This window comes from Gossypium arboreum, chromosome 6 (genome assembly GCF_025698485.1).
Source record: "Gossypium arboreum isolate Shixiya-1 chromosome 6, ASM2569848v2, whole genome shotgun sequence".
Classification (NCBI taxonomy): Eukaryota; Viridiplantae; Streptophyta; class Magnoliopsida; order Malvales; family Malvaceae; genus Gossypium; species Gossypium arboreum.
Genome location: NC_069075.1, coordinates 304,513 through 318,076, shown reverse-complemented (window position 1 = coordinate 318,076; position 13,564 = coordinate 304,513). Strand labels below are relative to the sequence as shown.

Genomic DNA, 13,564 nt, shown 5'->3' with positions numbered 1-13,564 from the left:
TGAACAAAATAAAATTCGGCAATATTAGTGTGGTTTACAGTTTAACATAAATGCTTGATAAGAAAAAAAAATTGTGTTAGGATCAACGGAGTTTACTAGGAGTTAATATAACAGGTAAGATATTTAAAAGTAACGTGGGTTAAATCTTAAGTGCCTCTATCCTCTCAATATATCTAATTAATAATGTGGTCTCGATAAATATAATTGAAGTAAGTTGTAAAATAATAAATTAAATTGACATACTTATAATCAAAAATAAAATAAGTACGAAAATATATGCTTTATAAGCTCAAAAAATTATGATTTTGATGTCAATTTTACAAATTTAACATATTGATTTGCATGTAATATATATATATATATATAAGTATTTATAGGCGATTTAAAGCTTTTTTTAATAAAATCGTACTATCCGCCGCATTTATAGGAAGGATTATGATGTAATTAATGAACCTTTGATTAAGTGGATAAACCACATTATTTTATTATAAAATAATATTTTTTTCTGGATAAGGTGGTATATTCACTCGTTAAAATGTTAATTTTAACATGACAACACCTCAAAAACACCAAAGATTATGGCTTAAAACACCTTAAAAAATTAATTTCAACTAGTCAAAATTTTTTAATGTTGAGTGTAATGAAGCACTGGTGAACAAATTGGCAGTAATGTGCGATTGTGGAGTGGGGGCTTTTCCATGCAAATATCTGGATATGTGGCTTGGGGCTGACCATGGAGATTGACATTTCAGGATCCTATAGTCGAAAGTTTCCGGAAAAAATTTATCTATGTGGAGAATCAAACAATTTGATCCCATTTAACCAGACTCAGCCATCAAAACCTGCTTCTTGTACATAGTAGCGGTTCATAATCGTTCAAAATTATGGAAAATCTTCACTCGGTACAATAAGCAGTTATAGTAATGAGTAGATCGACGAGTTCTATGCAGCCCAAGCTAGAATTTCTGTATTACCACGGAATTGGCCAGGCCTGCCTGCTCGACGGTTTGGGTTGGATCAACAAGAAGTTTAGGCGGGAATTCCATCATCTGCAGTTGATAAATTGTTGCACTCTCAGGTCTAGATGCATCAATGAACGAACGGATGTCTCCAACTGTATTGTGCAAATTGAAGCGAGCGACCATGCGAGTCCCGTCAGCCAACCTAAGCTGAATTGAGGTTGATGGTAAACTTTCGTCAACAACCAGGCCGGGAGAAGGATTTGGAGCAGTGTTGAGAGGACTGGTACTGCTGGTTTCTTCAGGAGTTGGGGAAGTACTGCTGCTACCGAGAGTTCTTCCGACACCCTGAAATGGTGCCTGGTGCTTCTTCTTTGGTTCCTGCATGAAAGACAAAACACAGGATTGATATCATCAAGTGGACTTCAAGAATCAGCCAGTTAGTGTTCAATGAACATAAGAAGAAGACAGATACATGTCTGAAGAAGGCCTTTTCGATCCCTTCCTAAATTCTATACAATGCTGAAAACAGAGACTTACAGGGTATTTCTCGTTTCTCTTTATCAGATTGACATGAACAGAAGACCTTTTATCAGCACTCTCAAGTTCTTTAGGACATTCGGACTTTCTGATGCTCTGCATCAACATTCAACCAAGTTATTAATACAACACAAAAAGGTATTCGGAGAACATATAGAATGAAACAAATGTTTGCAAGATGCATGAAACAGAAACCACAAGAATGGAACGCCTAATTAGCATTACCTCTAAGAAGTGTGCATTTTCGGGATCATCCAACCTTCTCAGAGGACCATCATTTACAGTGAAGCCATTAGTCCAGAAAACAATGTTGTGAATAACAGTCTGAGGCTGCTGAGGTACAGAAGATACAGTTTCCCCTGAAAGTAATCTACCGGTTCCAGTAAAACTTGTTGAACTTGACGATGGATTAAGCTGTTCAATTGGCCGTTCTACGGCTCCCAGTTGCCTAGCTTGATTGAAGATCTCATCTACTTCATTATTCTTCGAAGGATCTTGAACAAGCATGCCACTGCAAAATCTAAAGAGTTATACTCGATCACCCTTAAGCATTTCATCATATTGAATTACAGGGTTGGTATTTTCTTTAAGATGAACACCTCGAGAAAGCTTAACATAGAAAAGTAAATGGTTTCATCAACAATGAAAAGAATGACAAATGTGTATATATAAATCAACCAGTTACTGAACCTCGCATCAGAAGTGCGGACCAAAACTTAGCAGTTCATAGTTATACTGGAAATACATCAAAAAATGCAGCACTACTGACATTCCAATACTATCAATATAGAAAAATAATTATATATCTCCTGATGGCAGCATATAACACAAACTTTTGATGAAGCCTATGAATGTTGCCTAGAAAAATTGAAACTAATTTGCTATCATGAATACAAACACTGCATTTGCTTGCAGTGAATTTTTATGGCAGAGAAAAGCTACAGATCGTTTTCTCCATTGTGCCGAAACAAGGTAGCAAGTACTTATCAAACAACACAAAAATTGTACCCAATTCATCAAAATTTCTCAAACAAAACCTTTATGAATGCCTGTCTAGAAGTTGAATTCAACTTGCAATACGAACATATAAGCTCAAACTAGCATCATTTACAAAAGAGACAGGGCATAATACAAGTACAGTAAGATAATTTATCAATATCGTCTGAAATTCCGTATCAAGCAGCTAAAAGTAAAGTAAATTCAAGCTATCAAAGGACTAAATTCAACATGATCTGCTATTCTTAGATCAGATGCGCTAATACCTTAGGTTTAAGATGCTTAAAAATTTGTGCGATAAGAATCCACAGCTGATAATAACAATAACGATACGTACGCATCGATTAAATTCAGAGGAAAGAATTGGAATGAAAGTAAGCAAAACAATTTTGAAAAATAAAAATAAAAATAGGCGAGAGAAAGAGATAAGAGAGGACCTTTTCTCGCCGCCGGTGTAGTACTCCTGAGGATTATCGGAATCGCTGCCGGAATCAGGTCCAGACGGCCTGTTGAGATCTGCGAGCGTACGGATGCCACCGGAACGGCTGCTTGACGGCTTAGCAGGTTTCTTGTCATGTGAAGCCATTGGTATTCTCTGATTAAGAATGAAGCTTAAAGAGACTAATTGCAGAAAATGGATATGGAATCGACACTCTTTTCGCTAACATTTAAATTCAAAAATAGTAATTACTTCACTTCACCATATGTTTTTGGTTAAATTCTGCGATTAGTCCCTGTATTATACATAAATTACATATATAATCTCTATACTTTAATTTAATCATTTTATCCTATACTTTTCAAATGTTAAAACTTTAGTCCTGATAAAACGATAGCCATTAAAGGTTCTTAAGTTAAATGCTTCTATTTTCACATAATACTCACAAAAAAACTATATTATTTTACTTAATGGATTTAATTGTTATCTTTTAAGTCGAGACTGAAATTTCAAAATTTAAAAAGTATAATGATCTAATTTTAGACCAAACACTAAACCCGCAACTTACGAGATCAATAGTAAAATTTGACCTAAGGGATTTAATTGTTAACATTTGGTTTCGAACTCAAATTTTGAAATTTAAAAAGTATAATAACTGAAATTGATCAATTTAAAAAGTATAAATACTAAAATTGATCAAATTAGAATACAAAAATTAAATCGGCAACTTATGCATAATATAGAGATTAATGGTAAAAATTGACCTTTCTTTTTCTTTCTTTGGTTCACCAATCACTGTCACCGCTAGTAACCTATTATCACTAAACTTGTCCATGGCTCGAATAGCCCACCTAGCCCAATAGGCCAAACCTAATTCGAGTTGGGCTTGGATAAAGATTTTTATATCTTGGACCAAGCTAATCTGAGTTTAATTTAAATAATAAAAATTTTAAATTAAATTAAATTGATTATAAAAATATATAAAATGTTGATATAAAAATAGTTTTTAATATTTTATTATTTTTTTAACAATGAAACGAGTTTTGCCGACTGAGTCTTAACTCGATTGGCATCAATATTGTTGCTAGTGCAAGAGAATGTGGATTTGAGTGCACTTAAGTACATTTTATCCTCCTATATAAGGGTTCGGGAAGGGTTATAAGTAGTTCTAAACTTTGTATTAAAACAACAATGAAATGAATTTTTTGGGTGAGTCAAAAACGGGCCTAAACTTGAATTTTTTTGAAACCAGACCTCGACCCAACCCATAAAGAAGTCAAGTCACCACCTTCTTCAATTAAAACCCATATGAACTTAATTAATTTGACCCATTGCCCATTTCTTAACAAATATTGTCATTGTTACATTAACTTAAATTAAATTTAGTTGCTTTTATAATGTTATTATATATGGGTTAGTGGATTTTGATTTGTGAACTTAATTTTATGATCGTATAACAGTAAAAAGATAATAAAAAATATGCATCATCTCTTTATTAACTGTTGAGAGGAGGTCGACTCTCTTTAGAGAGAAGATTTTGAAGTGTCGTCCATTAGAGAGTTAATGGACTCCTCAACAGAAGGTATCGTATTCGTGTCAAGGTTTCGTCCGACCTCTATGGAGAGCCATTATACGATTCACAAAAGAAGGCACCTCGATTGGTAGAGATAGGTACCTGCAAACTCACAGGAGAGGTATTAGTATTGTGCACAACATTAAATGGTACCATGGTTGCACAATACTAACACCTCTCCCATGAGTTTGTGGATACCTATCTCCACCAACTGAAGCACCTCTTAGTGAGACCGAAAACTCACACATGATAACTGAAAACTTGACTCTAATTCGACTCTATTTTCTTGAGTTTTAATATTAAATTCGACTCTAATTTTCTTTCTTTTTAAAGCCTCCACCTTGGATTGTTTTATCTTGAAACTTGCAAGAATTTGTTTTATAGAACCAATATATTCTCTATTTATGTTTAACCATTAACGGAAACTAATTCTTTCAGTGATTCCACTCTTAACAATATCAATTTTAAAATTTAAACTTAAATTTTCTTTATGAGTGTGCAATACGCATTACCATTGCACCTAACATTTATTGATAAAAATTAAAAATAAATCATAACTAATATACATACACACACAAAATCATTATTATAAAATTAAAATATAGTATTTTAATAAAATAAATAAATTGATATGAATTTTATCTAAACTTAAGGTAAAAATACCATAGAGGTCCCTATATTATGAGTCAAATTGCATTTTCCTCCTTTACTCAAAAAATGGGCAATATGGTCCCTGTATGTTAAATTGAAGAGTAAATAGGTTCTTTTTATTAAAATTTCATCCATTCTTACTGTTAAGAACTAGTGTGGCGGACAAAATAACTAGATACGTGTACCTTATGCTAACATATAAGGACTAGTTTTTAACAGTAAAAATTGATAGAATTGTTAACAAAAGGACCGGTTCACCCTTTAATTTAATATGTAGGGATTAATTCAACTATTTTTTAATAAAGTAGACAAAAGTATAATTTTACCCTAAACTTAATCCGGTCCCAACATCAAAACTTTCTATAAATAAATAGACATGGCCTACAATTTCGCTATACTCCATGCAGAAAAAGCCATTCTAGTCCCCATCAAAGCTAATGTAAAATACAACAAAGTAGAAGCAAAGAGAAGGACAAAAAGGTCAATTCATGTGGACATTTAATCATTAGTCAAAAACAAATATTTAATCTTCTTTTTTAACTTCGTATTACTCAAACATTATCCAAAATGTTAGAACAGAAACACAAAGTACTTTGGTCATATCGAATCATTGTCTGAATAATTAGAAACTAAAGCCTTTTGAAGCTCACCTAGGATCCTCCGATTTGTCAAAAAAAGCTTACAACTTTCTCTTTTTTGGTCTATTAAAGGTGACCATTTCTAAAACACAAAGGACTCCTTCAAGGGGTTTTGTTTGAAGAAAGCAGAAAATAATCATCTTCCATTGTTACTCTCTCGTCATCCATGAATGTAAGCTTTCTTTGTTTTGTTTCATGTTTTTTGTTATTTCATGTAGCCGTTTTGTTTGTTGAAAAAGAAAATTGAGAATCCGTTTGCATGAATAGTTTGAATTTGACGTGCTAAAAATATGTAAATTTACGAAAATTATATCAACTTTTTAACAAATTAAGTCTAAATTGTTCATATGATAATTACACTCGTGTTTACAGTTTGATTCACATATTTTAACATCGTTTTTGAGTTAGCATTTAATATGTCTATCTAAGTGTAGTTAAATTGAAAATATATTCCTAATAAACACGAGTTCCAACAATGTAGACTAAAGAGTATTGTTGAGAGAAAGCTACTCTATTTGAATAAGTTTTTGAAGTGGCATTTGTCTAAGGGCCAATGGACCCCTCAACTAATCTATATTGTCTCTAGTTAGAGTTTCATCTTCTAACTCTACAGAAAATCTGAATGCCTAAAGCAACAGGTTCAATAGAGTGGGAGTACTTCGTTAGATCAGACCGTGTATAGCGTACGATCACCTACCAATAAGATGTAAGCATTGACACTTGGGTTTAAACCCATGTCTTAAATTGCATCAATTGGCATTTATGCCACCACTTGATAAGGTGGTCGTGTGCCACACAAATTCCATCTCAACAAGGTTCTCCCACCCTGTTGAACCCATCGCCTGAAGCACTTAGGCTCTTTGCAGAGTTGAGAGAAGAAATCTAGGCCAAAGACAATACCAACCTGATGAGGGATATGTCAGTTTTGAACAGACAACACTTTAAAAATTTTTCCAAAAAAAGTCAACCTCCCCTCAACTAGTATCAATAGAAAATGTACAACTTTCAATGGACAATTAGTCATTAAGATTGCATCATTTCCATTTCTAGGTTTAATATTTGATCATAACTATTTTGTCTCGTCATTTCAATTTTCACTTGACAACATGATGGAATTTTGAGTATAGAAACATGATGAAACAGCAACAATACCTCTATTTGGGGAATGGGATGAAACTGATCCAACATCAGGTCAAAAGTTCACTGCAATATTTAACAAAAAGAAAGAGGAGAAGAATGCTCCCTCCTTCACTTTCCCTATTAGTGCTCCTCCAAAATCATCCCATTCTTCAAATTTTCTTCGGAGCAAACGTCCCAGTCCTTCCTTTTACTCTAAGGTAGTTCTTTTTCCTTTTTGCTATATTAAAGCATCTTTCGTGTCTCTTTTACTGTCCATGTCCATGAAGACCTTTTCGAAATCATGAATGTCTCCTCTCAATATTGTTTTCTAAGAGTACAATGTGTCTTACCAAGGTAAAAGTATCATGCAGGTCCCCTATATTAGGAGTCTCTAAGCAAATTAGTTTTTATACGTTAGATCAAAGAGTAAACTAGTTCTTCTGTTAAAAATTTTATCAATTCTATTGTTAAAAATTAGTCATTGTACATCAAGATGACTTACGTGTGACACGCCATATATTATTGTCTGTTTATTCCATCAATCACGTCAATTTTTAACCGTGCAAATAGATGAAATTTTTAATAATAAAAATCAGTTTGTTCATTGAACTACCTATAGGAATTAATTTATTCATTTTGTAGTAAAAAAGGCAAAATGTAATATGACTCTTAGTACAAACACCTCCGTAATACTTTTGTTGTCTTATCAATTCATTATCTTAATAATGATAAATTAAATTTTTTTTTTTATTATGCAGATATGTTGTTGTTTACCAGCTCGGTGAAGTGACTAAAATACACAATGGAATGGGTGGAAGTATCTATGAAATTCTTCTATTATAAGTACTAGATCAAATTAATTATTCTATTATTATATCGATCAATTTAATCCTTGTACTATTAAAAACATCAAACTAAAACAAAGATAGTGTTTGCTGGTTTAAAAATGACATAAAAATTATTTCTCATTTACAGTTAAATCACAAATAAAACATTTTATCTGCAAAATCATAAAAAAGCTTTCAAAATAAAATTTCGTGAAGCAATAAATGATATTTTTTAAGGGACTAATTTGATACATTTAAGACAATTCGTACATGAATGAAACGTGAATCTTTAATGGTTTTTGTTTTTAATTGCTTTTATTGGAATCTTTATCGAATTTGCTACAAATAGTAAGATTCAATTCTGCATGTCACTGGTGTAGTAGGACAGTAGGGACCATTTTGATAATGGAAAGAATTAAGCAACCTGAGAAAATAAATTTCCATAAAAAGACATTTAACGGACCAATTTAATTTGTATGTCCCAACATATCCTGTCCCCCAACATATCCTACAAATCTAGTGGGGAAACAAACAATATGGATGGGATGTTCTACCAAAACAATAGATTGTTCTGTTCTGTTCTTAATCAAATACAAATTGCAATCAGCTAATCAATGGAGTATCAAATAAAAAAGAACTAAACGTACAAAGATAAGCCATTTTCGAATGCATTTAGCTTTAAGAGTTAAAAACGACCAACCGATAAGAAAGGCCGGAGGAAAAATTGAATCTCTAAGAAGAATGTCGAGCCAATGTCTCTACTTTATCATCTTTATCGATATTACTAGCGGCTACTCGATTTCACTCTTTCCAACTGTCCATGGCGATTTGGTTTCGAATCAGACTCACCATCATGGGCTGTCAAACCTAAACTCAAATCCAATGTGCTTTCGTTCAGATCTTGTCGTACCATTTTATCATCCTCCTGAGACAAACAATTGAAAATATAATAATAAGTGTAGAGGCAAGGAGTCCCTGTCCCGAACCGCCCCCACCCCAAAGGGAAAGACATCAATAATTAGCAGCTTACCTCATTTTCTTCCATAGGCACATCGTTAATGTCAGGTTTTTCATCAAAACCATCTGTCCTGGAAGTTGGCTCTGCTACACTGGGGTCAGACTCACTAGGTTTAGCTTCATCGTCTTCTGCAGCCTCATTTTCAGCAGCTTCCCTTTTTTGTTCTTCTAACACAGCAATCTGCACGGTCAAGCAATCAAAGCAATCAAAACAATTATACGTTTTATGAACCGAAAATTAACTGATCCCTAAAATATGCCGTAAAAACCCACTTGACAAAAGCAGTTGTTATCCTTGTTACGAACAAAGGCATGAGCATTGTACATCGTGCCAATGGAAACCAATTGACAACCTCGACAACAAACTGCACAAGCTAGATTTTAAAGGGATTCAAGGCCAAAGCAAGACTCTTCTAACACCGACTGACATACGGGTTTAGCTCTGTCGGCAAGATTATTATATGCTACATATCATGCTACAATAATTTCACATACTAGATCAGATGGTAAAAGTACCATGGAGGCCCTAAGGTACACGTGGCGTGCCACATGTTATTGTTTGATTATTCTATCGGCCATGCTAGTTTTATCAGTACAAATGGATGAATTTTTTAATGGAAATGACCAATTTACTCTTTGATCTAATGTATAGGGACTAATTTGCCCATTTTTTAAGTAGAAGAGGCAAAATGCAATCTAACTCCTAGTACCATGTACTTTTACCTAGACCAAATAGGTTTAACCACTACTAGAACCAAGTTGCTTAAAGCAACTGCATAGAAATCGTTTCTCCCGCTGCCAAAAGGCTACCGCTTCGCAAGGCTCAAAAAAGCTCATTTATACTATGCAACCTCCCTATGGCTTTTTGCAGAGAGATTGTTTCCGCAACTCAAATCCGTGACCTTCTAATCACAAAGTACCAACCATATCAATTGCTACCAAGGCTGGCCCTAATCCGAGAAAAGAAAAAGGGATACCCTTTATGAAACCTTGAAATGTATCTATGAGCATAAGGACGACAAGCAGCTCTATTTTTCTATATCCTTTATACATAATACCCAAATTAGCTATGCAATTAAAATTAGCTTCTAAACAAGTTAAGAACAGATTTTGACAAATATACAAATATATATATATATGAAACTCTTAAAATTTCAGCCTTTGATCAAAGAAAAAAAAGATCAAAATAAACATTATAGAGTCAATGTATATTATAGTATCAAAATCCAATCACCCAAAGCTCCATCAGTCATATTAATCTTGAGAAATCCTTACTTTCAAAGCAGGTTCCATTGAATCTAACCACAAAAGAAAACCCTAAAACCACTATAAACCCAAACCCCAGCTCACAGATCCAGTAATTTATACCAATAAACACCAAAATCAGATCCTAATTCACAGTAAATCCCCACCAAGAAAATCAATACAAAGTATAAACAAAGACGGAAAACTTCAAATCACAACCAAAAAATTCGAAATTGACGAAACCCAAGGAAGAAATAAAAAAGTTACCGGAATGTATTTAAATTTCCGCCTCGGAGGCTCCTCCGGCGCCGCTACCGTATCCTCCTTAGGAGAATTGTTCGTATAGTTGTTATTGTTTTGGCTTTGGGTTATTGGGGTCCATTTAAAAAGGACAAGATGAGGACCGTTATTACCGTTAGAAGTACCATTGCTGTTGCTATGGTGATTTTGAGAATGATTATTGTTGTTACCGCCGCCACCGCCGGTGTTAGAAGGGGAAACGTGTACCCATTTCTTCTTCCATTTTCTTACCGGTCCCGTGAACACCGTGACCGGTCCATACCGAGTGGAGGACCGACCAAGTCGAGCTCCTACTCCTTCCATTAAACTCAGCCGTGTTAGATCGGTGGCGAATTTGCCGTGACTCGCTCTAAAAATTAAAAAACGGAATTTTCGCTTCTTTGTTTTTTTCTTTCCCCTCTTCTCACTCTTTTTTATGTAGAAAGTTTGGGCCTGGATTTGGTGTGGCCAGGTCCAGAATGCAAGGGCGAATCAGAACCGTTAAATTTGTGTACTGGCTCATGATGTGGTAATATTACTGCCTTTTTATTGTGATGGTGATTACTGTAATGATTGGAAATTGGAATGACTACTTTCTATTGCTTGAAGTCATTTTCTCCTTTTTAATTATTTTTTTCCTTTTCCGGAAAGAAATAAATTCCATCATTTTTATCAATCTTACTAATTTAATAAATAGTTAAATAACAGCTATTCAATGTTGTCGGAATCTGATCGGATTAGTTTATCGAACTAATTAAATCGAAAATTAATAATGGTACAGATTCGATTTATTCAATATAGTCATTAAACCACGAATCAAAATGAATTCAACCAGTTTAATCCAATTTATTAGCCTAAATTCGTAAAAACTTTCCCGAACAAATAAAACCCAAATAAATTGGTCTAAATAAATAAACCTAACATAAAAAATAAATATACTAAATGTTAAAATATGTTATAAGTCACCGTACCTTTCAAAAATTTGGAATTTAGCTTGTTTATTTTTCATATTTCAAAATTCAAATTCAACAGTTAATACTGTTAGAACTTTTTGATAAATTCAAGTTAATCGTCCATTTTTTTTTTTTATAGGGCGAAATTTAATTTTACGATAGTAAAATATAATTTCGCCATTTTAATAGTTTATATCTTTATAAATTTTAAAAGAATAAATCAAAATTTTATTATGTTTAGGGCCTAAAGTGCAATTTTATCTTTACTAATTTAAAATTTTAAAAATTTTAAAAGGCCTAGATGAAAAATTTTCTATTTTAAGGGGGTCGGGCTCCTACCAACCCCCTAGTTTCGCCCCTGCCTAGGGGTGAGTATTTGATTGATTCGAATGAATCGAGTTAAAAAATTTTGAGTTAGTCGAGTTGACGAATCATATTTTAGCAACCGAATTCAATTTCAATTTTCTTCTAGTCGAGTTAACAAATCCTATTATTTATACTCAATGTTGTGTTTACGTGGACCGATTATTTAACTAGTAAACGAAGTACAATATTATTTAACTACATAAACAAATATAATAATTTTGCCTTTTAACTTAACGAGTAAAAATTTATCAAAACGACATAGTTTTGCCTTTTCTTTTTCGAATTTTAGAATAACTCGAATTCTGTAATTCATAATCGAGTTAAACCGAAAATCTTAATTTTTTTTTTATTTAAGTTGATCCGAATAACTTGATTAACTCAAATAACTCAAACTATTTAATTCAAAATTTATTTTTTATCAAATTTTTCAAATCGAATCGAATTTTGCTCACCTCTACCCCTGCCAACAAATTTAACAGCGTAAATAATTGAACAAATAAATCTCACGATTAATCTTGTAAGTGTTTTATTTTTTTAATTATATAAATATAAATTGATTAACTCGAGGTCATCGATTAATTGAGTATCAATCATATTTTTCTAAATAATTTAAAAGGTATAATAATTTTAAAATATTTTCTAAAATACAATATTTTTAAAAAGTACCCATAATTTCCTATATATTGTGGAAACCAATGTCGACATTATTCTCCATTGAGGTATCCTATGTTGTAATCTTACTCTAGCGCCTAGTTTGGAAACTGAGAACAATCATAGAGTACTTCTGTATGGAATACTTCTTTTTTAATATTAATCTCGTTAGATTTTTATTATATCTATTTCTTTACACGATATCTAAAATTATTTATAGTCTCTCTCTAATCCATATAGAAGGATAATGCACTTCAGCGTACTCGAATTTTGTCCTATTGCATTAACAACAATAATCATACCAATCAAATTAAAACTCAATCTGACACTTTTTATAGTATAATTTTTAAGATGGAGTTTTTATTGTATACTAAGCTAATAATTACTTGAAGAAAATAGCCGACGCAAATTGTCTCCAAAATCGTCACTATATGTGTACAATTAAACCCGTGCATCGAATATTAGCTACGATTGCAACCCAATGGCATTTGCATTGAATACATCACTCAAATAACCAACTTTTAAACCAGCTTTATTATTAGCAATGAAATCATCTCTGCACTTGCAGGCGCCAACATGAAAACCATTGTCAAGTAAACCCCAAATAGTGCATTAACTCTTATCAAATTATAAAGAAACTCAATAGGCCAATTATGTTGACAACAAATGTAATGAAAATTCCAACAATTATAAATATCCTTTATAACTTATCTTTACAAATATCGAAACCCTAAGCTGATAATTACTTATAGAAAATAGCAAACGAAAATTGCTTCGAAAATTGTCACTACATGGACAGTTAAACCCATGCATGGAATATCATTATCATAATCTATGATTTCAACCTAGCATTTGCATTAAACACAGCACTCAAATAACCATTTTCAAACCACCTTTATTATTAGCAACGGAACCATCTCTATAATAGGACAAAACCGTCGCTAATTGTTCATACCAAACCACAAAAGAAAGCTATTTAGGATTTTAAAATGAAACTAAGATATATCCAAATGCCAAATGATCCATTTCAGAGTGATCAAAACCAGACAAAGTACAGTTCCTTGAAAAAAGAAAGGGTACAAAACTATACATAAAAATAATATAATTATTATCAAATCATAAAGTAACCAAGTTGGCCAATTATGTCAACATATTTCACATAATTGTAAAAATCCACTGTTAATTATTGATGGCGTTTATTTCGTCGAATCTTAAATTATTTTTCGTAATAGGATTACGAGAATATAAGATTATGGGTGTAATGTGTAATTACCTTATTTGGTTCATTTGGTTAGAACGTAAGATTACTTA

The 13,564-nt window shown here is 32.7% G+C and overlaps 2 protein-coding genes across 3 annotated transcripts; both read right to left on the bottom strand.

The window, feature by feature from the left end:
- Positions 1-782: 782 nt before the first annotated feature.
- LOC108480929 (plant UBX domain-containing protein 4-like) lies at positions 783-3,155 on the bottom strand. 2 transcript variants are annotated; one of them, XM_053029912.1, is made up of 5 exons: positions 2,933-3,155; positions 2,762-2,806; positions 1,725-2,010; positions 1,500-1,595; positions 783-1,340 (listed from the first exon to the last, which is right to left on the bottom strand). In XM_053029912.1, the coding sequence occupies exons 1-5, from the start codon at positions 3,079-3,081 to the stop codon at positions 957-959; spliced, it is 960 nt and encodes a 319-aa protein (XP_052885872.1). In that variant the 5' UTR covers positions 3,082-3,155; the 3' UTR covers positions 783-956. The 2 variants fall into 2 exon arrangements, with proteins under 2 accessions (XP_052885872.1, XP_017639559.1); XM_017784070.2 differs by lacking the exon at positions 2,762-2,806.
- A 5,002-nt stretch (positions 3,156-8,157) lies between these two features.
- Positions 8,158-10,787, bottom strand: LOC108480914 (uncharacterized). The gene is made up of 3 exons (XM_017784048.2): positions 10,272-10,787; positions 8,773-8,940; positions 8,158-8,667 (listed from the first exon to the last, which is right to left on the bottom strand). Exons 1-3 carry the CDS (start codon positions 10,605-10,607, stop codon positions 8,527-8,529), a joined length of 645 nt encoding a protein of 214 aa, XP_017639537.1. The 5' UTR covers positions 10,608-10,787; the 3' UTR covers positions 8,158-8,526.
- Between the last annotated feature and the right edge of the window lie 2,777 nt (positions 10,788-13,564).